This window comes from Dissoconium aciculare (assembly GCF_010015565.1).
Source record: "Dissoconium aciculare CBS 342.82 unplaced genomic scaffold K489scaffold_12, whole genome shotgun sequence".
NCBI classification, from domain to species: Eukaryota; Fungi; Ascomycota; class Dothideomycetes; order Mycosphaerellales; family Dissoconiaceae; genus Dissoconium; species Dissoconium aciculare.
In genome coordinates, this window is record NW_022984962.1 from 576,337 (window position 1) to 596,688 (window position 20,352).

The window sequence follows — 20,352 nt, forward strand, 5'->3', positions numbered from 1 at the left end:
GAGCTGTAGTAATATGTAGTATAACCTACTGTTCGTGAAGCAAACCTTTGTTGGTCTTCCATAACAATCTCGAGTGTGGGCCGGTTTGAATCATGGATTAGGGAGCCTGAAAATCTGGGCGAGCGATGTCCTCAGATGGATTCGAGCCTCATAGCAGCATATCTGGTATGATCTGAAAGATGGTGTGCTTATTCCGGGGCAGGGCGAAGTTGGAATAAATCCTGGTGGAGACTCATAGCGATTCTTGACCGACTTCCACGGCTTCTTGTACACGGAAACCCTTGGATTGTACTATCGACCTGGCCGATCGGTGAGGACGACGCTGGCCGAGTGTACATCCCGGCATCACTCGTCCATTACTATTTCTACACCTGCCAAGCGTAGTCGTCTTCTCGATTGGCGTCGAGTCAACTCCCGCTAGCTTCTCGCCTCTCTTCTATTCACGCGCGGACACCGAAATCGACGAAAATGAAAGGGAGGACGCGGAAGATGGGCAGGATCCTGAAAGCAAGCTTGAACGCCACAGCCAAAAGTTCAACTGTAGACAAGTGGAGCGGCCGCGCCACTATCCTCTGCGCATCTGTTGAAGAAGGATAAGAGAGGTAAACCGAGGAGGGGCTTGAGATTGCTGGAGGCACTACGATCTGAGACGGAAACGCTTTCCTTGGGCGCAAAGTCGTAAGGCTTTCTGTCAAATCCATACGTTCTTCATCATAAATTTTCGATACTTTGTGTGATCCTCTCTTCGCTACGCATAAACCGGCCAAACAACAAGCAAGGTGTGAGTGACCACCACCACAACAGGACAAACACCAAGGCCGGACGCCACGTACCAATTGATGCCTTATCTCACTTGCAGTTAAGATCTCTCTCTCTCTCCAGACATCTTCATGAGTTCAGCTGCCATCGGACAGACCGGCCTGATTGCCGTTTTCAAACGCCTTGAGACTAGCACAACATCCAGATAGTACGATGGAGAGCACACATGACCATACGAAGAGGCTCTTTCTCTCCATATACACCATTTTTCCATATATAATCACGGCGGGGAAGAGAGAGTGAGAGAAAGCCAAGTTACATCACGATCTCCGGGCGAAAAATCTCCAACAGCCAGCGTCCTGTTTCTTTTCTTCCCGTCTTATTGGAGATGCGGGACTCCCATTATTGTCTCAACGGAAGAGACATCGCGCTGGAGCAAGAAGAAGCATGTTGATGACGATGATGATTATGCAGGTATACCGGAACTTTGGAGAGCATGCAGAACAAAAGGGGTTACCGGAGCGGGATCCTTTATTTTGTGCCTCTCGCTCTCTCTCTCTCTCGGGAGAACTGCTATCTGTGTGAGTAAATTGATTAGTAGAGGGGGAAAAGAACCTTTCAAACCGATCTGTCCTTCCCTTCCTTCTTCTTCCTTCTCCTGTCTTCTACGCTTCTCTCCCCTTTCGCTTCCATTCACCCCTGCTACCAATAAGTACGTCTCTTGGAACAGATATTGGACCCCCTTCTCTCTCAATCATTTCAATCTACTCAATCCATGTATGTTTGCAAATGTACAGGGAGGTAAGATAGTATGTGAAGATAGTATGACGGGAAGGGGTAGAAGAAGACGAGAAAGGACAGTAATGTTTGTCGGATCTGTGCTGCTCATCTGGGATGAATAGGCTGTACAAAGTATTTGAGCTGGATCGCATATAGTGTAACAACCCGGAGAGTAATCACTCTCTGTCATGGACCTTTCGGCCTGAACCCACTCCAGTACTAGACATCCCTTATGAAAATTCATGTTCTGATATCATTCCAGGGTTGCCTCTAACGTCTAGTTCGAATCATTTGTACGAGTCATTTATTTCACTCGGTATTGGGTTTCGCTCTGTCTGGAATCGTCCATCATTTCCATTATGCTGACTTCCGAACCCCTTGAGCTCCCAAGACCACAGCTCACGACAGACCTGCGGAGGACATAAAACCTAAACGCATCTGTAGGATCCGGCAGCAGTAAGCCGCGGTCTCGATCCATCCCTCTGCTGAACGACTGCAGAATACTAGCCCCGAAGGACAGGACGGCCTCACTTTTTCAGACCGCGAGCAGTTCCCTCGTAATCAAAGAATGCGAGAGACGTGCAAAATGCGGCTAGTTACTTTGTAGAGAGTGCAGGTCACAGTCGTCCAATCTTGATCTTTGATATGTTAGTTGCGCCACTGTCGAAGCTTGTACGAACTCGTTATCATCTTCCCATTTTAAGATCCCCTTACAGTGCTTCCTCTGTGTAGCATTAAGGCGTCGGATCTGTAAGGAGAATTTGCGCTTAAAAAGGTCTCATTTAATATGCAGACATCAGATGTAAGAATACTCACTTCGGTAGAGTTGAATATCTCAGCTCCCACCGTCTCCAAATCGTATCACCATGCGGAGGTAGCACTGTAAAACGCATGTCTGGTTCATGTAGACACAAAGTTTCGCTTAATTAGACTTTGGGGCGCAGCGCCATCCTGCACCTTCGCGCTTACGCCAAGGAGATTCCTCGGGACCCTGAACGTCTCGTGCTTCTGTCCTGAATGCCTCCTCGATCTTCAATTACCCAGAGGTCCTGGTTCTCCATGTCCTTCTCAACAAGCCATTCTCCTGAATGTCTGTGGGTTCCAGCATTGATCTTCCTGATGATACCGAGGCACAGCAACCTTCATATCCAGAGTGAGGGCCAACACACCATCCTGACGGGTCTCCCTTTGGGATGATCTGGGAATTGGGGCTCGGCAGGGATACAGCGAGGCCGAGAACGAATCAATAACATCAAGGAGTCTCGAAGGCAACGAGCGGACAATCTCCACAGACCAGGGTCGCGAAGTTCAAGGTGTGGCCATGTATCGCAACATTCGTCGCCCAGACCGGCTGTCAATCCCGGAGGTGTACCTGGACGATGTCTTCATGAAAGAAAGATATAAAAGAGTGTAAATTTCCCCTCGATATCTTCATCTTATAGAATTCAAACACTTCAACTCTCTCATCCAACCAGCACCTTTAAACGTCGACTCCAATCAACTGCAACAGATTCCGTGGTCTTACTACCACTCTCAATCGTTACTATGAAGTTCACCACCTGCGTCATCCTCCTCACTACGGCCTTTAGCGCCAGTGTTTCTGCTATCGGTTGCTACAATCTCCGCGGACAACAGATCAAAGCAAGCGATTTGATCTACAACTCCGACCGGGCTTGCAAGGGCTACGACGGCAAGCGGGGCGCCTTCCAAGGTACCTTCGGACCGGGCGAGACGAAGTCAGTCTGTGTGAATATTGGCGACGACCGTGTCGACATGCAGGTGCAGAATCAGAACCGCGGCGCGTCCTTCGACCTGAATGACAACGACTGTGCCAAAGAGTTGGCCAGCGTCGTGACCAGATGCCAGGGTTCGGTTGCCGCTGGCGACTCTGTTGGTGGGGAGTTTCAAAACGCCGGATGGTGGTTCAGGTATGCATTTCTTCCGAGTCTATAGACCGTTCTTCCCCTATCACTGGTTCTGTAATATTTCATGCTTGTGGTCACTTGCTGGCGGTGTGTGCTGACCACCGGCTTTGCACAGGGTGGACCCCAACAACGGCAACTGCTAGAGGGCAGCGACTGGTTGGACTCTCATGTTCAGGGTGTGGCTGTGACGACCACGACAAGTCTTCCGAGAAGAATAAGAGACATAACTGGGCACTGCAGTCAGTCTCTCTTTCTCCCCCTAAGTTTTACATACATGGAGGTAGGGAGCGAGGACTGATCTGAGTCTGGGATACAGTGTAAACGGTCATTGCAACCATCAACAAACAGAAATAAAATCCATTATCATCAGAACAGTGTATGTCGACACAGCAGGTAATGGTCAAGTATGCAAACATTTTACATCGATTCGAATGACTTATTGAGATAATTCCGGGCTGATGTAACTTGGAGCTACATAATACACGTGATGATGGATCTGATTTCAAGAAGCCGCTCTTAAAGCGAACATCGCCTCGGATGACGCCGGAGGCAGGATTTGATGTTTCATGCAGGACATGGTTGAGGATCTCCAAGGGTGCTAGAGACAGGAGAGCGTTTATACAGAAAATGTGGCTGGCTACTTGAAGTCTCCGCAATGAGGCCGGTCTGGTTAATGCAAGTGAACCAAGTGACGATGTCGAATAATGGTCAGATTTGAGGGACAGCTCATGCCTCGACGCCCTGACACTCAAATATCCGGCGTCGCAAAGTGATGAATTCCAAGCGCAATGTTAGGCTGCTTCGCGTGATCCGATATTCCCTCTTTAGCCAGAGCGATGAACAAAGGTAGATCTACGTCGTACTCCCAGTGGCGTCATGTTCGGGTTATATGTGATTTCTCGAGATTTGGAGTCATTCTTTTCAAACTTCAGCCGCGGCGGAGACGGCATCCGACTATCGCGCCTGATGTTCGGGCTCCTTTCAGAAGCGCGTGCAATATGTCGTGAATCTGGTGAATGCCAGCGAGGACTTCCTCTGCCCATGAATTCTGCCTCCCGCTTACGTTCGTAGATGGGCCAATTTTCGTAAAGATCTCCATGCGGCGCTCGTCTCGGACTGGCGCTTCGAGGAGAAGGCGTGTACCGACGCGACGATCCTCTGTCATACCCACCGGCAAATTTGGAAGGTGTTCTCATCTCGATCAAAGGACCGAAACCAACAGAGGTAGGATGACCAGGCTCCTAGTATGGTCGTCCGCCTCGTCCTCCGCCACCACCGTAGCCATTCCCTCGTGGACCATCGTATCCGCCACCAGGTGGTCGCTCACCGCGTCGCCAGTCCCCACGCGGCGGAGGAGGCGCGTTGTATGATCCACCGCCTCCTCCACCACCACCACCTCCTCCCCTATCGCGTCCACCGTAGCCTCCTCGGTACCCACCACCTCCCCCACCGCGTCCATATCCATTCTCACGTGGTCCTCCCGGGCCGCCATAGCTTCCGTTGCGACCACGCGAGCTAGGACCTGGAGGGACTCTGCCATCGGGACCAGGAGAAAGAATGCTACAAGCGATGTAATCGCCGATGACGAATCGAGCGCCAGCTAATGTCTTTCGCGCATCTCCCTCCAGGCTCTCCTTGGCCAAGCCGCCGCCGTACTCGTCGTCCATCTCGGCATTGTTACCTCCCACGACGACCGTGCCGAGCAATTTATCCGTCCAGCGTCCGCGGCCATCGCTACCCACCGGCGCCCGCGTGTCGGGGAAGACCAGTGAATAGACAAGCCGCGTGCCAACCGGTGGCGTGGTGAGTTTATTCGCGGCGATGAGGGCATTGGTGAACTCCGAGGTCAATTCCGCGAGAGTGCAGTCGGGCCAGGTGTAGATCTGCACGCTCTGTTGTCGGATCGTCTGTGGAAGGATTTGCGAGTAGTCTGCGAGACCGGTCGTATCGCTTGGCGGCGCGACGCTGAATTCCATCGGGTCGAAGGAGTTGGAACTTCGCCAGTAGAGACGCAGGAGAAATGGCGTCGTCGCGGCGCGATCAATGTCGGTACCTGCGCCCGGTTGCAGCGCCATGGTTGATGTGATGAATCGATTGAATGTGCGTAGGGAATCGAGGAGATTGAGTGAAACGCTTCGATGGCAATTCAAGCTGCTTGCGTAAGTGATTGAGGTGTTGACGATGTGGTGATGAAGTGAGCTTCGGTTGGTGCATTTGGGCTGGCCCTGCAGATTTTCCTCATTGAACGCGCCTGCCACGGAACTTCATCATATGTGAAACTCTAAACTATCAAGCTCGGTGATTGGTGGGCTGACAGCTCACGCTAGGCGCATGTCTCGATGTCCAATTTCTATAAGCATGAAACATACCAAGCACTGTCTTCACCTTCGATGTTCGAATACTTAAAAAGAAAATCAAATGCTTATTTAAAAACTAGTAAATCTCAAACATGGATTTCGCAAGTCTTATGAAATCTCAGATCTCCGGATCATCAACAACGAACAAAGATTCCGGTGGCAAGAAATATCTCAAACGATCTGATGTGGAGGCACAACGACAAGCACAATATCTCAAGGAGCAAGAAGATCTCGAACACGCCCGTCTCGACCGACTAGAAAAGAAACGCAAACGCGACGAAGAGGAAGCCGAACAGAAGCGCGCCCGCGAGGAGAAACGTCAACGCCTCGCCGAACAAAGCAAACGTCTCCGCGAGGAAGAAGCAGAGGCCGAAGAATCCGCTCGAAGGAGAAGACTAGGCCTGCCCGAACTCGAGAAACGACCCGAAGCTAGAAGCGAGGACGGTCTCCCTCAGGGCGAAGAAGACATCCCCGACTCCGACCTTCAAACCAAACTCCGCGACCTCTCCGAACCCATCATCCTCTTCGGCGAAACCCACAGACAACGCCTCCGACGCTACCGCAGACTCACCGCCAAAGCCCTCGCGCCCAAACTCAGCAACGGCCCCATCCCCACCACCCTCGCCCTCCTCCCGGAAGCAGAGATGAAAGTGCCCGACTCCGTGCCCAAGGACGCCGCCGGCCAAGCCCTCCTGGCGCGCCAGCTGGCCAGCTACTTCGACATGCTGCTGCGGGAATGGGACGTGGCGCTGTCGCAGCGCAGCCGCGAGGTGCAGCAGTCCAGCACGGGCAAGCAAGCGCACGGGTCGTACGTGGCGGCGCGGGGCAACCTGGTGCCGCTGTTCCGCAAGCTGGAGACGTCCAGCCTGGCGGCTCCGCTGCTGGCGGCGGTGCACGAGATCGTGCACCTCGCGCAGCTGAAGCGCTACGTGCACGCCAACGACGCGTACCTGCGCCTCTCGATCGGCAAGGCCGCGTGGCCGATCGGCGTCACCATGGTGGGCATCCACGAGCGCAGCGCGCGCGAGAAGCTCCACGAGACGGGCGCCGCCTCCAAGGCCCACATCCTGAGCGACGAGGCCACGCGGAAGATGCTCCAGGGGATCAAGCGGTGCTTGAGCTTCGCGCAGGTGAGGTGGCCGCCGGAGGATCTGGGGCAGCTCATGGGGTGAGTGGAGGACGAAGGGGAAGGCTGGTTGCGTCATCGTTTCTCTTCGTGTGTGTGTGTATGTGTGTTATTTACATATTTTCCTCCTCTGTCGGACGACGAACAAGATCCAATCCCTGTGGGGAAGATTCTCCTTTCGCCTCCTCATCATTTCATCGTGTCACAGAGGATCTCCACCTCTCTCCCGCCTTTTCCACGACGATGTCCTCTTCCCTTTTCCCCTCTCTTCAAAAAAAGAACCAAAAAGAGGAGGGATGTGGACCGCCACGTCCCGTGGAAAAAGTGAAGAAGTACAAAGGATGGCAGGAAAGCGGATCGAGAAAAGAAAAACAAGAAGGATAGGACAGAGAAAAGGGGGAGCTCTCGCCCAGCTCTCTCTCACTCTCTCGGAAAAAAACACCCGTCCAGGATTCCATCAGATCTTCTCAGCGGAGACAAAAGAGGGGGGAGAGAGAGATGAAGGTGTCGAAGATTTGAAATTTCGGAACAAAAGAAGAGAACGACGGGGGAGAAAAATAAACCCTTCCCCCCTTTGCGCCCAACAACACCAAGAAGGATTCTCCAACCCAAGAAAACCAATTCGCCATTTCCCCCTCAGAATACATCAAAGCGAAAGAATTTTAAATACAAAAAGAGAAAGAAAGAAAAAAAAAGAAAGCGGCTTCTATCCCTGCTTCGTCACTCGTTTTCTGCCATTCCCGTCTGTCCGTAGTGGAGGAGGATGCCACGTCAATTCCGCCGGAAGCCCGCCAGGAAACTCTTCCTCTTGCCCAGCCGGCCGCTCTTCACCGAGACCGCGTCCGCGGGGATCGCGGGCGGGGCCGGGGGCGCGGGCATGCGGGGGGTCGCGTTGACGGTGGATCGGCGTTTGGTGATGTTGGCCGCCGAGGAGGACGATGCGGCGGCGGCGGCGGCGGCGGATTTGATGTCGGCAATGGTGGTGGTTTGACCGCCGCCGGCGGGGGAGTCGAGGTAGCTGTCGTGGCGGCTGGTGGAGGAGGTGCTCTGGAAGGAGGTCTGCGGGTGCAGGATCTTCTTGGAAGAGATGGCCGAGGAGAGGGTCGGGGAGGCTTTGGGGTCGCTGCGGAGGAAGGAGAGGGCGCGGTCCTTGCGGGAGAGGGGCACGGTGGCGGTGTTGAGCTGCGGGAGTTTGGGGATGGAGGAGCTCGAGGTCGCGGTGGTGAGCATCTCGAAGTCTTGGCCCGAGAAGGTCTTGGGTCGGCCATTCTTCAGGCGGCCGTAGGCGGCGCCGATCTCGTTCCGCATACTATTTGAGCGGAGGCTGCTTTGGGAGAAATCGGTCTTGTTGCCCGAGTCGCCGTGGGATGTGCTGGGTCGCTGGGGGTTGGTTTCGGAGGTGGATCGTTGGAAAGGAGTCGTTGTGCCGGATTTGGAGGTTTGCTGTGGGAGAGCGTTCCAAGTGTTGGAATTGTCGGGACGAGACGTCGTCGCAATTGCAGCTTCAACGTGGGATTCTTGAGGGAGCGGACCGAGGTTGAAATCGAGGTCGTTCTTCGGAGACGTTGTTTGATGCAAGGATTGAACACTGCGTCGATTCATTGGTGAGAATGTTCGTCGCATGTCCGATGGGAGATGTTTCTCTTGGCGTTCTAGCTCCCCCAAGATGGTGGTGCCGTTGATGGCTAAGTTCTCCTCGGGCATCTGGTGAAATTTGATGATGCCGCGATTGGGAGGCACACTGAGAATGTCGGCCATGAACGATTGGATCAATGCGGCGTTCCGCTTGTTCATGGTCGGCCCCATGTGTGACGATACTGCAGTAATGGTGAGGATATAGCATGGATCAAAGGTACCGCCGAGCGCAAGACAAGCGCTGTGGTCGAGCTTCACCATGATAGCCGAAGCAGGTCGATTATACCGTTTGACGAGATTGTAGGATAAATCGGTCACCAAGGTGAACTCGTCCTTGACGATAACATTGGTTCGTAGCTCCGCAATGACCGGGGAATCCCTCGATGCTCGATCCCGAGCGAGCGAAGACATCGGGCTGTCTTTGTACTGATTCTGCTCCTCCTGATATTGACCGCGCTGTTTCTGAACCTCCAGGCCGTACTGTTCCTGTATATTCATCCCATTGCCGAGACCCCCGACCAACACACTAGATCGATCGCCAGGTCGTCGTTGCGCAAGAGTGTCATATTCGTGTTTCGCCATTGGATCGTTGCCGTAAATCTCCGCGACTTGGAGGCTCTGTCTTCGAATGGCTGCTGCGTTGGACACAAGAGAATTCCGTCGACTTGTTGTCGCAGAAGCAATTTGTTGGTGAGTGGTAACAGCAGCGGAAGAGGAGGAGGGCGATTGATATCTCGGTGCGAGGAGGTCGAAGGAGTGCTCGGACCTGGAGCCTGCTGCAGCAGAGTGCGCCATGTCGACGATGGAAGAGGTTGTCAAGCCGGACCGATATAGAAATGTTGTGGAAGAGTCGCACACCGCACGCGATTGATCGCCTCGTGGGCGGAACAGGAAGGCGACAAGAGACCGGACAATGCTTTGTGCGTGTCAAAATATGTTGAGCGCACAAGGTCGTACAAAGAAAGGTCCGGATTGACTTTGTTCCTGAAGCGTGGGCGTAGTAAATAGCGCGATCGGAGTGAGAGAAAGTTGCTGGAGAGGAGGAAAAAGATGCTCGACACCGAGGCGACACCACAAGAGAGGAATTCAAAGCGAGATCGCGTGGACTCAACGGCGAACGTGATCTTTGGGTGATGACCGTGAATAATAGCGGCAGCGATAGAGAGGAAGAGAGAGAGAGAGAGAGAGAGAGAAAGAGAGAGAGAAGGAACGGATGATTGACGGTTGAGCTGGGCGAGCCAGAAGGAGGCGAGAGAGAGAGAGAGAGGGTCGAGAGGTGATGGGTGAAACTTCACAACGCGGTTCTACTTTTGCTTGATGGGCAGGCAGACAATTGACAATCGCGCTGCTTCGTCTGCTTTAATTGTCCACTGTTGACGTGCAGAGAGGTTTGTAGGAGGTGTTGGTCCAGCCTGCCACTATTGATGAGGATGAGGATGAGGATGATGAGGGACCGCGACAGACGAGAGGAAACCGACTATACCAACCGCGCATGGCCAATGTCCAGTACATACAGTATGCGCAATATCGCACATCGCGACTACAGTGCATATACCAATGCGGGCAATACATACACTCCACGACGCCAATCGTCGCCGCTAACAATACTGTAATTAACTTTCTACCTCTCCCTCCCTCCACCAGACCCCATACTGGACATAGATGGTAAAAACAGACTTTCACCCTGCCCCAGACACTCGGGATGATGATTTATCATTAGCTTAGGGAGCTGCTGCAGACTAAATCCCCACCTGCATGAACATCCATCTCATCCATCTCGCCTCCGCGGCCGAGACAGACGAGGTAATGAAGGGTGGGAAGAGCAGGTAGAGACAACACGACATTACTGTACTGCAGCTGGAGGTGTCCTGTACTGTAATCCACGCTCGTATCACTCCACCACCACCACCACCTCCACTCCTCGGAAACGATGAGTGCGCCAAGAGCGTTTTATCATCAGAGACATGTTGTGTGCTGCATGTGCGCACTCCCACCGCATATCATCGTGTCCGCACCTGGGCATATACATGTAGGCTGGCTTCACATTTACATTTGCCGTCGGGAGTGGATCGCGTCGGTTCTTATTGCTACTGTAGGACGGAAGGGAAAAGAAAAAGTCCCTAGAATCAAGATCGGGGCATATACCAGGAAAGGGCCCTTCGCTCGCTCGCTCGCCGGGCCACGGCACGATCACCTTTATCACTCCATCCATCTCTGTCTCTCTCTCTCTTTCGGCGGATGTGTGGCGCCAGTACGCCGTTTTCCACATCCGTTCCTGATGATGCTCTCCCCCTCTCTACTCGCTTTTGCGTCCGCATCCGCTTATTATTATTCTCATTCTTATCCTTATCATCATTCGTCTTCTGAAAAGGAAAAATTAGAATTAAGGGCTAAATTAATGCCGATCCTCAGATGAAGTTCTTCCGACTATAGTATGTAGTAGTACCTACTAGATATGTGCCGTAGTCATCTTCGGTGGAGCCCCCCAGAACTGGCTGGCTGGCTGGCTGGCGGTGCGGTGAGAAGGAGACACACATCGCAGTCGTTCCATCGGACCTGCACGATGTGGTGCAGCCAGATCTCATCTCCATTCATTTCGTCCCAAGATTTCATCATCTGCACGCTACTGTACTTTATCATCGCAGCCGACCCTCACCACCAGCAGCAGCAGGACACACTCTCTCTCCCGGCTCTCCCCAACCGAGGAGGCGAAATATCATGTTTTGCGGGGATGGGGATGGGCTGGCCTCTTTCGCCGTTCACGTCACAGTCCCTGGCCTAGCCTAGCCTGCAATCAATTTCACGCGAGCAGTATCTCCGTCTGTATGTATGGATGTATGTATCAGTCTGGTCGGCGGCGCCGGCGGAGGAGGAGGTGGTGGGAGGTGCGAGGTGCGGCGGGCAAGCATGTGAGAGAGGAAACGCGAAGGATCCTTTTCATTCAATCGGAGCCGTTGTCACCCATCGTTCGTGGTTGGCCGATCGCGTCTCTGATGTGTATACTGTACCGGTGTACCCCATCTCATTCACGCGCGTGTGTGTGTGGGTGTGTGGGTGTGTGGGTGCCTGTGTCTGTGTCTGTGTGCCTATCGCGTGGTCCGCCCGTTCCAAATCGTCCCAAGACATATCGTCCACGTCTACAAACTCCACCGCTCTCGAGTCCTCGCGAAGTCCGTGATAACAACCATCATTGAAAACGGATATCGTGCTGAATCGTAAGAGGGCCCAGCAACACCGATCAAGAGGTGCGCGCAAAAGCAGAGAGAGACTCATCACCTCCTCGAGCGGCGCCCTGTCCGCCAAGAGAGAGCCACAGGGCCCGAAAACGCTTTCATTGCATGGCCATGTCTGCATGCAGGACGACGAGATTTCCCCGATCATCCTCTCATTTCCAATTTGTTGCGCCGAATGTTCCCATCGGGCCTGCGGGCAGTCTCTCTCGATTACAACAATAACAAAATAAATAATAACAACAATAACAATAAGAACAGGCCTACATCGCTCCCAAGGTTGAAACCGAAGAGAGCGACCGCGACGAGGCGCGCATCTCCCGTCCTCCCACCCCGGCCCGACCGACCGACCGACCGACCGTAAGACCAAGGGCTGCTTCCGACGCGCGCCAGCTATTCGCACGCGACGATGGAGGAGAGAGGACCCGATCATCTATCCAATCCCCAAGAGGGATAGCTCGCGACTTCCCCATCGTCAACGTCTCTGGTCGGTCTACATGGCGTTTTTTCTGTGACGTTTCTCGGGTAAGATTTGGAAATCCTGTGAACCCATGAGCCGGCGGTGGGACCTTGGTACGGACGGCCGACCTGTCAACGGGAGGGACTGTAGCTTTTGATGTGTGTGCGGGTCATGTATGTGTCATGCTATTTTTATCGGCGAGACCCAATCGGACACGACTCCACCTGCAGCGAGCGGTGCCTTCCGTTCTGGGCGGTCCATCGTGGGAGTCTTCACTACAACTACACAGCCCAGGCGTTGTGTTGATGATAATTTGACGTGCGAACTCCCCCATCGCATCTCAAATTTCTCAATGGTCGCAGAATTCCCCCGAATATCTCGTTCTAACTCCAAGAAGCATGACAAGCGAATCACAGGATATACAGCTCTGGCGAGGAACTGCTGGGAGATATGTGCGAATCGGCGATCCGTCCTCCCAGCGATCAAACCCAGATTATCGGCCGCCCAACGGTCCGTCCACCGGGTTGCAGGATCCCAGAGTCGTGAAATCCGAAATCCGAAATCCTTTCGCGCGCACATGATCGCATGGGTCGCGGCCGCTGACACAACCATGTAACGGAGCATGGAGGAACCATGGAACGACCCAGTGAAGGTTTGGATTTTATCCCATGGATGACGTGTGGTTTTGGTCTTTTCGCTTCGCGCGCCACGTGTCTCTGTCTCTCTCTCTCTCCCTGTTTTGGTCTCTTTGGCACTCGGCGTGTCTCGGAAATGACGCGCAAGCGGTTTTATCTAAGCATTGATGGCTGGGAGGTGGTATCGAGAGTGATGTGAGCGTTCGTTGTTGTGCTCACCCATTGAACAAGTCTCTTTGGCATTGGCCTTCTCTCCCACTTGTAGGCGTCAGGGCAATCTTCTGTTGAGGACGTGTTGTAGAATCATTCCCTTCAACTTTCGTCCTGGTCGGGGAACTCGAACACGCCGGAGCGCTGCCAGGATTTCTTCCTCGTCAATGTATTCTTCTCGGGTGTCTTGCCCGATTCCATCTCCTCCTGATATTTGGTCGTTGCAGACCCCGTCGTCGTCGGCCATGGTTTGCACAGGTCAATCTTCCCTCGAGGATACGTGATCTCCAGGAAGCAGTAGATGAGATAGTCCACAATGACCACGATGACGAACAGCTTGCCCGCCCAGACTCCACAACCAAAGTAGCGCTTCAGCCTGTCCATGAGTGCGAAAGATGGGATCTGCGCGGGTTGGCCGTAGTTCATCCATTCCTCGTCGTAGAAGCCTTCGTTGTCCGGTGCGCAGGGGGTGTCGGTGATGAGGTCGTAGACTCGCTCCGTCCGCCGAGCGATATCCGCCCACGAATACATGTTCTTGACAAGATCGTGAAAGCCGTCCCGTCGGACGGACTTGCTGGTGAGGAGACCTACGGCTTCTGTGACACCACGAACGACGTCTTCCACTTCGGGCAGGACAAAAACCGTCATTTTATCGGGTAGCACTTCGGGTACACCGCCCACTCGTGTGGCGACCACCATCAGGCCGCAACTGGCTGCTTCCACCAGCACAGTCCCGAATGCTTCGGTGAGCGAAGTCGAAAGTAACAGATGCCCGCGAATCATTACGTCTCGCACTTCCTCGTGACGGATACTACCAAGCATCATAACCCGGCTTTGTCCCGACGGCGTGTAAACGAGCTGTTGTGGAAGCGATTCCAAAGTTTGCTCGAGGTCAATGGCCTGTGGACCACTGCCAGCAATGATGAATCGAAGAGTGGCGTGACGACGGAGAAGAAGCGGCAGTGCAGAGATAAGTAAATCGGTTCCTTTGTTGTAGAAGAGCCGTGATATGACCACAATGGTGATGGGGTCGCCAGGTCCTATCGGCTGAGTAGGATCCGGAGGAGGTGGTAGAAGCGACTCCTTCTCACTCTGCATGCTCAGCGCTTTGGCTTCATGGGGCTGTAGAGGTTTGAAGCTGCTTGGTACGACTGCGTTCGGGATGACCGAAACTGCGAGCGGATTTAGAGATGCTCTCAGCGTCGTGTTCTCCTTGCTAATGCTCTGTCAGCGCCTTGTTCCGGTGCTTCGATGCGTAGTCATCCCTACCATGTGTGGCTGACACAAATGACGTGGTCTACGTCGCTCAGACTGAATTTGAGCAACTTGTTGGCCATGATGCTAGCTGTGTCACTGAAGCCAAACAAGCTGTGGTCGGTGAACACAGTATGTAAGCTCATCGTCCTCGCATGTAATAGCCCTTCGTGACAAAGATTGCTAAGAGACGCATGGCCATGAACGATCTGTATTCGTTCACGGATGAAAATTTGCCGCAGGATTGGAAACGAAGAAAAGACCGTCGGAAAAGTCGTCGACCGATAAACAACCCAGTGAGGAAGGTGATAAACTTTTAAACGATTCGTAAGGTATCGTACACCTGAGCGACTCGGGCCGGGTGGCCCATATGCGTGGGTAATTATTATTACATTATGTCCTCGGTCGATCAGTTTCTACATGCTATCAGCACGAGAACGTCGTCGTCGAAATCGAGGGAGGCTCTTGTTGCCGGATCATGAACGTTCATTGTAGCTTGATACATACAGTGGATAATTGATAAATATGACTTTCTACTCCTCCAGGCTGCGGGTAGAAGAAATCCGAGATCATCCTTGCCAACATCAGTTAACGGGTTTGAACAAATCAATGATAGCCCGTAATGCATACGCAATATTGTAAGGCATCTTGTCAAAATGGCGACGTGACGAAGCACGCCTGCTCGATCCAGTGATTGATGAGGTGTCTAAACCGATTCATTCCGGCGCAAGTCTCCCAATTGATCTCGACTTCATCGTGGCCGAATGTGAGATTTGCCTTCTGACAGGATGCTTTCGATATTGGCAGTCCATTTGTAGAAACGGAGTGGTCGTGTCTGCTCAAGCACAGTAGGAAGCCGTGCACTCCCGCGGAGTGTATTCCAAGATCGATCAGCGGAATTCGTTCCGGCACTAGCGCGATGTCGACAATTTTTTGAAGCTTCCAAAGCTTCAACATTGGAAAAGTTGTCGCAAAAGGCGCAACTCACGTCATAAATCGATCACTCCTCATGTCGACCGCAGACTCAGCTGGCAAGAAGCGCAGGCGTGATCCTGGACCAGAAGACGCTAAAAGGAGGACAGCACCGAGATTGAGCAAAGAAGTTCATCATTCTGAGGAGCCTGATGCGCCAGAGTTTGTGCGCCAACACATAAATTTTGACGATGACAATATCGACGAGAGCTTGGATATCGTAGCGCCGCAGCCTGGTGGAGAATTTGCGCATATCAAATCGACCAAGAAACGTCACAAACTTGAGAAAGAAGCTCGTAAGGCTCGGAAAGCCGGGAACACCACTGAGAACAAGTTACCGAACGCTGTTTTGCCCAGAAGAGAACTTGATCTCGTAGAGTTCGAGGAACCCTCAGCCACCGTCAGATGCTCCGACAATGTGGTCGACGCTGCCAGTCGGGACCGCTCGGGACGAGACGAAGGTTTGGTTACGGGAGAAGCTGCGTCACAATCGCAAGCTGAGGCAGCTGGGCCACGGAGGCGTCGTCACAAATTGGAAAAAGTGCTGGAGCAATCAGATGTAGCTGGAAGAGAGGAAGCGACACAGTCTGATGAAGAACGACTCAAGAAGCATGCTGGTGTACTAGGCAAATTCCAAAAGTCGACTCAACTTTCACGAACCGCCCGTGAGGCTGCCGAAAATGCACCGAACAATGAGGCAGAACAGCCAGAGGCAGTCCATGAACTGGTCGTCCCGCGTATCGAAACTGGTCCGAGACCGCGCCTTTTGCCAGCAGATGCGGCCATGCCCGAATGGCTGGCCCAGCCAACTGTGGTGCACAGCGATGCAAGAATCGGGTTTGGTGATCTAGGACTTGAAGACGATTTGGCGCATAAGCTGTCACAACTTGGATTTGCCGAAGCCCTCCCTGTCCAGCAGGTCGTAGTACCCTTGTTGCTACCGCCGGGAGTATCAGGCGCCACATACTTGCCAGGTAGTGAACCTGTGCTACCAGATATTGCAGTGAGCGCACCGACTGGCAGTGGCAAGACCATTGCATATCTATTGCCGATAGTAGAATCATTGAAATTTCGGCCACTTCGAGGTCATATCACGGCCGTTGTGATCGTACCCACTCGAGAACTGGTCACTCAAGTCGCTGCAGTGGCAGAGAGTCTGACGAAAGGTACTTACATACGTGTCGGCACAGCCACTGGTTCAAGAAAGCTTGGAGTTGAGCAAGAAAAGCTGGTACGACGGGAGCAGCGCTACGACCCGGAAACCTATTCGCGCCTTGTAGCGCAAGCCGATAGATTTATGAGACCGCCTGAACTGGACTCGGAAGATATGGAGACATACTTGGACGAGCTTGCTGAATCCGATTCTAAGACTGAGCAACGCCTAGAGGACACTTTACAATGCTTGTCAAATCATGTGCCGACATATTCCTCAGCAGTCGACATTCTGATTGCAACACCTGGTCGTCTCGTCGAGCATTTGTCCAGCACGCTAGGTTTCAACCTGACATATCTGCGATGGCTTGTCATAGACGAAGCTGACAAGATCCTCGATAACGAAAATGAAGGCTTTCTTGATATCCTAGCGACAGAGATCCGTCGGCCACGGAGATATGACGAACAGACTGCTCGAGAACAATATCTGCGATCGACCGATACCTGGGATGACGGTCGAGAACGGCATGTAAGGAAGGTCGTACTCTCAGCAACGATGACTCGCGATATCACGAAATTGAGCTCGCTCGGGCTGCAGCGCCCTAAGCTGGTTGTTGTTCGCGGCGCTGAGGGCAAGGCCGTTTCGACATCTGCTGCAGGGCACAATGGAGACGAGTTGTTGGGCGATGCCGTGCAAGACGGTGACATATTCGAGCTCCCACCCACGCTCGTCGAATATTGTGTTCCTGTTGGCGATGGTAGTGAGAAACCATTAATTGCCATGGAATTGCTTTTTGCGAAAATACTACTTTCAGAAAGTGCAGATAAGTCACGGCGGACCTCGTTGCGTAAATCGCAACCAGAAAAGGACGTCAGCGAAGATGCCGATGATGCTTCGGAAGACGGCTCTGAAGAAGAATCTTCAGATGACTCGGACTCGGCTTCGGACTCAGAACCGGATTCCGATTCCGATTCAGAATCCGACGATCTTTCAAGCGACTCTACGGATGATACCTCGTCTGTGAGCAGCATCTCCGATGATAGCAGCGACGAAGATGATTCCGCAACATCCGAAGACGGGGAAGATGATGGGACGGATGACGAGCAACCTCCCGCAATCAAGCGAACACAATCCCTACGCAAATCTGACAAAGCCGAGGCCGCTGCTCCCACAATATTGGTCTTCACTTCCAGTAACGAGGCCGCCCATCGACTATCCCATCTTCTTAAATCCCTGAAGCCCGAGTTCGCGTCATGGATTAGTACCCTCACCAAAACCAAAACCGCAAAGGGCGTGAATCTCCAATCAAAGAACCAGGAACCCGTCATCGTCGTCTCCACAGATCGTGCAGCTCGAGGTTTGGACAGTTTCGGGAACCGGCCAATCACCCATATCATCCAGTACGACGTTCCACGATCGATCACAGGCTATGTTCATCGAGTTGGTAGGACAGCGCGCGCGGGTCGTGTAGGTGATGCTTGGACGCTATATACAAATACCGAGGCACGGTGGTTCACAGGTCAGATTACAAAGGCTGCGACATTGCGACGCTCGCAGGCTGTTGAGAGAGTAAAACTGTTCATGAATGATGAGGGAATGCGGAAGCGATATGCTACTGTTCTGGCGGATATGAAACAGACGGTGTTTGGAAAAGTTTGAGTTTGAGCTCGAAAGAAAGACCCATTTATTGCAATTTTCAAGATGACTATTCAATTGTTACAGTTGTCATATCAGTCCATCCATTCGTCCACCCGTCTCGATAGCTCATTGTGATTGTCCCGCGAGCATGAACGGGCTGCGAGCTCGAAACTGCCTGCCTTTCCAGAGAAATAGGACAGGTGCGAAGCTCAGCATCAGCGCGAGGAAGGCAATGAGAGTGCTCGCCCACTGGAAACCAAGATTGGAATACAGCGCCTTGGTCGCAAGCGGCAAGAGACCAGCAGTGACATTTTCCATCGCAGCCACCGCACTGATCGCCGAACCCGCGAAGCCCGAAGCAGCGTATGCATCGCATACGTAGTCCGACGCGGCCGTGATCACCATCTGCACACCGAAGCCCACCATCGCCAATCCAATCGTGGGGACGATCCATGGTAGCTCCGGGTACGATGTCCAGGCATAGACGAACATCCCGCCCGTCATGCCGAAGAATGATGCGAAAACGCTCATGTATAGCCTACCCTCCGGAATCGGCGTTCCTGGGAATTCCTTGTTTCGGGCAGCGGAGCGGAAAAAGAGGCGGTGCTGGAAGAGGCATGCTATGAAGCCGAGGAATTCGCCGATCACAATTGCGAATTGGACGTAACCTGTGCTGTAGGCGGACCAGCCGTATAAGCCGGCAAAGACCTGTTCCACAGATTGCGTGAAGAGGTAGACCAGGCCGAAGGCGAAAGCTGACCACATTGTAGCGGCGAAGAGCACAGGCTCTGTGAAGAGAAGATAGATTGGGCGGGAGCTCGACTTCAGTAGGCGACGCCAGAGGGGCGGGACTGATTCGTTACCAGATTTCTTCAGCTTCAAGGCGCTCTCTTGATGTCTCGACTTGAGTCGTCTTCGAAGGATGACGTGCGCTCGAGTTTCTCGAAGGAAGATGACGAAGATCGGCAAACAGGCCCCATAAACGATGAGCTGAATGTAAAAAATCCTTCAAGGAGTCAGCCGTGTGATCGATCTAGATTAAGGGTATCTGCACTCACCAACGCCAATTTCCAATGTTCTGCATAACTCCGGCGAACAAGGGTGGACCAAGCGTACTTCCTGCAACGTAGAAGAAGATATAAATGCTGACAGGGACGCTACGGGCCCTCTCATCCTGCCAGAGATCAGGAATGATGCTAGCGGCGGTGTTGGCCACGAGCGCCACACAGCCGCCTGTAATGAATCGTGTGACAATCAAAGTAGCAAAGTTCTGCGCCAGAGCTTGCGGGATGATGAAGATCAGGAACACAATGTATGAAACGATGTGGCCAATTCGAACGCCGAAATCTTCCAGTAGCGGCAATGCAAAGATGATACAGACGGCTCCTCCGAGACTCCAGCTTGTGACGGCCCAGTAACTGTGAGGAAAAGGATCATCACTGACTCCAAACTCGGCGTTGATCTCGCGAGCTGCGACGGTGATGGAGGTTCCATTCCACGGCAAGATCAGTGTTCCGATCAATGCGATCAGTGTGATAGTCCACTTCTTTGACTCGGGCCAATTAAAGGGTATGTCCTTGTCGTCTGGATCGCTCCAGCCAGTGCTTGAAACATCGTCAGGCTTCCCGTTGGTTGGGCTGGAATCTTGGAGGTCTTTCACGATGGGCGAGTTTGCCTCTTCGGGGTTGGATATTTGGACACTCATGATGTATATTCAGTCGTTGGGTGCAATAGCCATGGTTTGCGACACGTCTCGAGTTGAGTGATACAACTGCCAAAAAAAGGCACTTCTACTCGATTTATATAGACAAAGAGAGGACCATTGCTTTTCTGTCATGCGTCAGTCAAAAGACAACAAAAGGATAAGAACGTCCGATCAACCGAGCAGCATCGCCTATAACATCGTTTCTGGGCGTAGTTTCGTCCAGAAGGGCATTAGTAGATTCTTGGCCATGAAATCTCTACTGAACGCTCCCGCGAGGATGGACATTAGGGCTGCCAAAACGGCTTCTTTGAGAAGGTACAAGGCATTCATTGTCGTGTTGGTGTTTTCATGGAGTCATAGTCTCGGATCATCTTCCGCATCATTGTCGTCGCCAAGTCGTATTCGTGTAGGGAGATCGCCACTTTGCAGCCAATGATCATTTACGTCTGCCGGGTATGGACCGCTGCAGCGGATTATTGTCTTGCAAGGTTGTATCGGCAGTGCATAGCTGGG

The 20,352-nt window shown here is 52.8% G+C and overlaps 9 protein-coding genes across 9 annotated transcripts; 4 read left to right on the forward strand and 5 right to left on the reverse strand.

Moving 5' to 3' along the window:
- Positions 1 to 3,084: 3,084 nt before the first annotated feature.
- K489DRAFT_434018 (uncharacterized protein) lies at positions 3,085 to 3,850 on the forward strand (the record flags this gene model as incomplete). Its single annotated transcript, XM_033608545.1, has 2 exons — positions 3,085 to 3,467; positions 3,580 to 3,850. 2 exons carry the CDS (start codon positions 3,085 to 3,087, stop codon positions 3,605 to 3,607), a joined length of 411 nt encoding a protein of 136 aa, XP_033456944.1. The 3' UTR covers positions 3,608 to 3,850.
- Positions 3,851 to 4,705: 855 nt separating this feature from the next.
- Positions 4,706 to 5,539, reverse strand: K489DRAFT_390536 (uncharacterized protein; the record flags this gene model as incomplete). The annotated part of the gene is made up of 1 exon (XM_033606608.1): positions 4,706 to 5,539. One exon carries the CDS (start codon positions 5,537 to 5,539, stop codon positions 4,706 to 4,708), a length of 834 nt encoding a protein of 277 aa, XP_033456945.1.
- A 374-nt stretch (positions 5,540 to 5,913) lies between these two features.
- On the forward strand, positions 5,914 to 6,993 carry K489DRAFT_390537 (uncharacterized protein; the record flags this gene model as incomplete). Its single annotated transcript, XM_033606609.1, has 2 exons — positions 5,914 to 6,006; positions 6,043 to 6,993. 2 exons carry the CDS (start codon positions 5,914 to 5,916, stop codon positions 6,991 to 6,993), a joined length of 1,044 nt encoding a protein of 347 aa, XP_033456946.1.
- Positions 6,994 to 7,718: 725 nt separating this feature from the next.
- On the reverse strand, positions 7,719 to 9,377 carry K489DRAFT_373131 (uncharacterized protein; the record flags this gene model as incomplete). Its single annotated transcript, XM_033603398.1, has 1 exon — positions 7,719 to 9,377. One exon carries the CDS (start codon positions 9,375 to 9,377, stop codon positions 7,719 to 7,721), a length of 1,659 nt encoding a protein of 552 aa, XP_033456947.1.
- Positions 9,378 to 11,005: 1,628 nt separating this feature from the next.
- Positions 11,006 to 11,595, forward strand: K489DRAFT_61621 (uncharacterized protein). The gene has a single exon (XM_033608765.1). The coding sequence runs from the start codon at positions 11,038 to 11,040 to the stop codon at positions 11,362 to 11,364; it is 327 nt and encodes a 108-aa protein (XP_033456948.1). The 5' UTR covers positions 11,006 to 11,037; the 3' UTR covers positions 11,365 to 11,595.
- A 753-nt stretch (positions 11,596 to 12,348) lies between these two features.
- On the reverse strand, positions 12,349 to 13,057 carry K489DRAFT_61624 (uncharacterized protein). Its single transcript, XM_033608766.1, has one exon. The coding sequence runs from the start codon at positions 12,894 to 12,896 to the stop codon at positions 12,453 to 12,455; it is 444 nt and encodes a 147-aa protein (XP_033456949.1). The 5' UTR covers positions 12,897 to 13,057; the 3' UTR covers positions 12,349 to 12,452.
- A 162-nt stretch (positions 13,058 to 13,219) lies between these two features.
- Positions 13,220 to 15,018, reverse strand: K489DRAFT_390538 (glycosyltransferase family 4 protein; the record flags this gene model as incomplete). Its single annotated transcript, XM_033606610.1, has 4 exons — positions 13,220 to 14,333; positions 14,387 to 14,787; positions 14,879 to 14,945; positions 15,002 to 15,018. 4 exons carry the CDS (start codon positions 15,016 to 15,018, stop codon positions 13,220 to 13,222), a joined length of 1,599 nt encoding a protein of 532 aa, XP_033456950.1.
- Positions 15,019 to 15,380: 362 nt separating this feature from the next.
- K489DRAFT_324892 (DEAD-domain-containing protein) lies at positions 15,381 to 18,155 on the forward strand (the record flags this gene model as incomplete). The annotated part of the gene is made up of 3 exons (XM_033601793.1): positions 15,381 to 16,556; positions 16,692 to 17,313; positions 17,650 to 18,155. 3 exons carry the CDS (start codon positions 15,381 to 15,383, stop codon positions 18,153 to 18,155), a joined length of 2,304 nt encoding a protein of 767 aa, XP_033456951.1.
- K489DRAFT_383466 (MFS general substrate transporter) lies at positions 18,089 to 20,132 on the reverse strand. Its single transcript, XM_033605607.1, has 2 exons — positions 19,193 to 20,132; positions 18,089 to 19,140 (listed from the first exon to the last, which is right to left on the reverse strand). The coding sequence occupies exons 1-2, from the start codon at positions 19,837 to 19,839 to the stop codon at positions 18,261 to 18,263; spliced, it is 1,527 nt and encodes a 508-aa protein (XP_033456952.1). The 5' UTR covers positions 19,840 to 20,132; the 3' UTR covers positions 18,089 to 18,260.
- Positions 20,133 to 20,352: the final 220 nt, after the last annotated feature.

Coding starts and splice junctions, on each gene's coding strand:
- K489DRAFT_61624 (XM_033608766.1), bottom strand. CDS start 12,896: ATGCTCCGTTACATGGTTGTGTCAGCGGCCGCGACCCATGCGATCATG.
- K489DRAFT_383466 (XM_033605607.1), bottom strand. CDS start 19,839: ATGAGTGTCCAAATATCCAACCCCGAAGAGGCAAACTCGCCCATCGTG. Junction 19,141..19,192: donor AACATTGGAAATTGGCGTTG/GTGAGTGCAGAT, acceptor GACTCCTTGAAG/GATTTTTTACATTCAGCTCA.
- K489DRAFT_61621 (XM_033608765.1), top strand. CDS start 11,038: ATGTGCCGTAGTCATCTTCGGTGGAGCCCCCCAGAACTGGCTGGCTGG.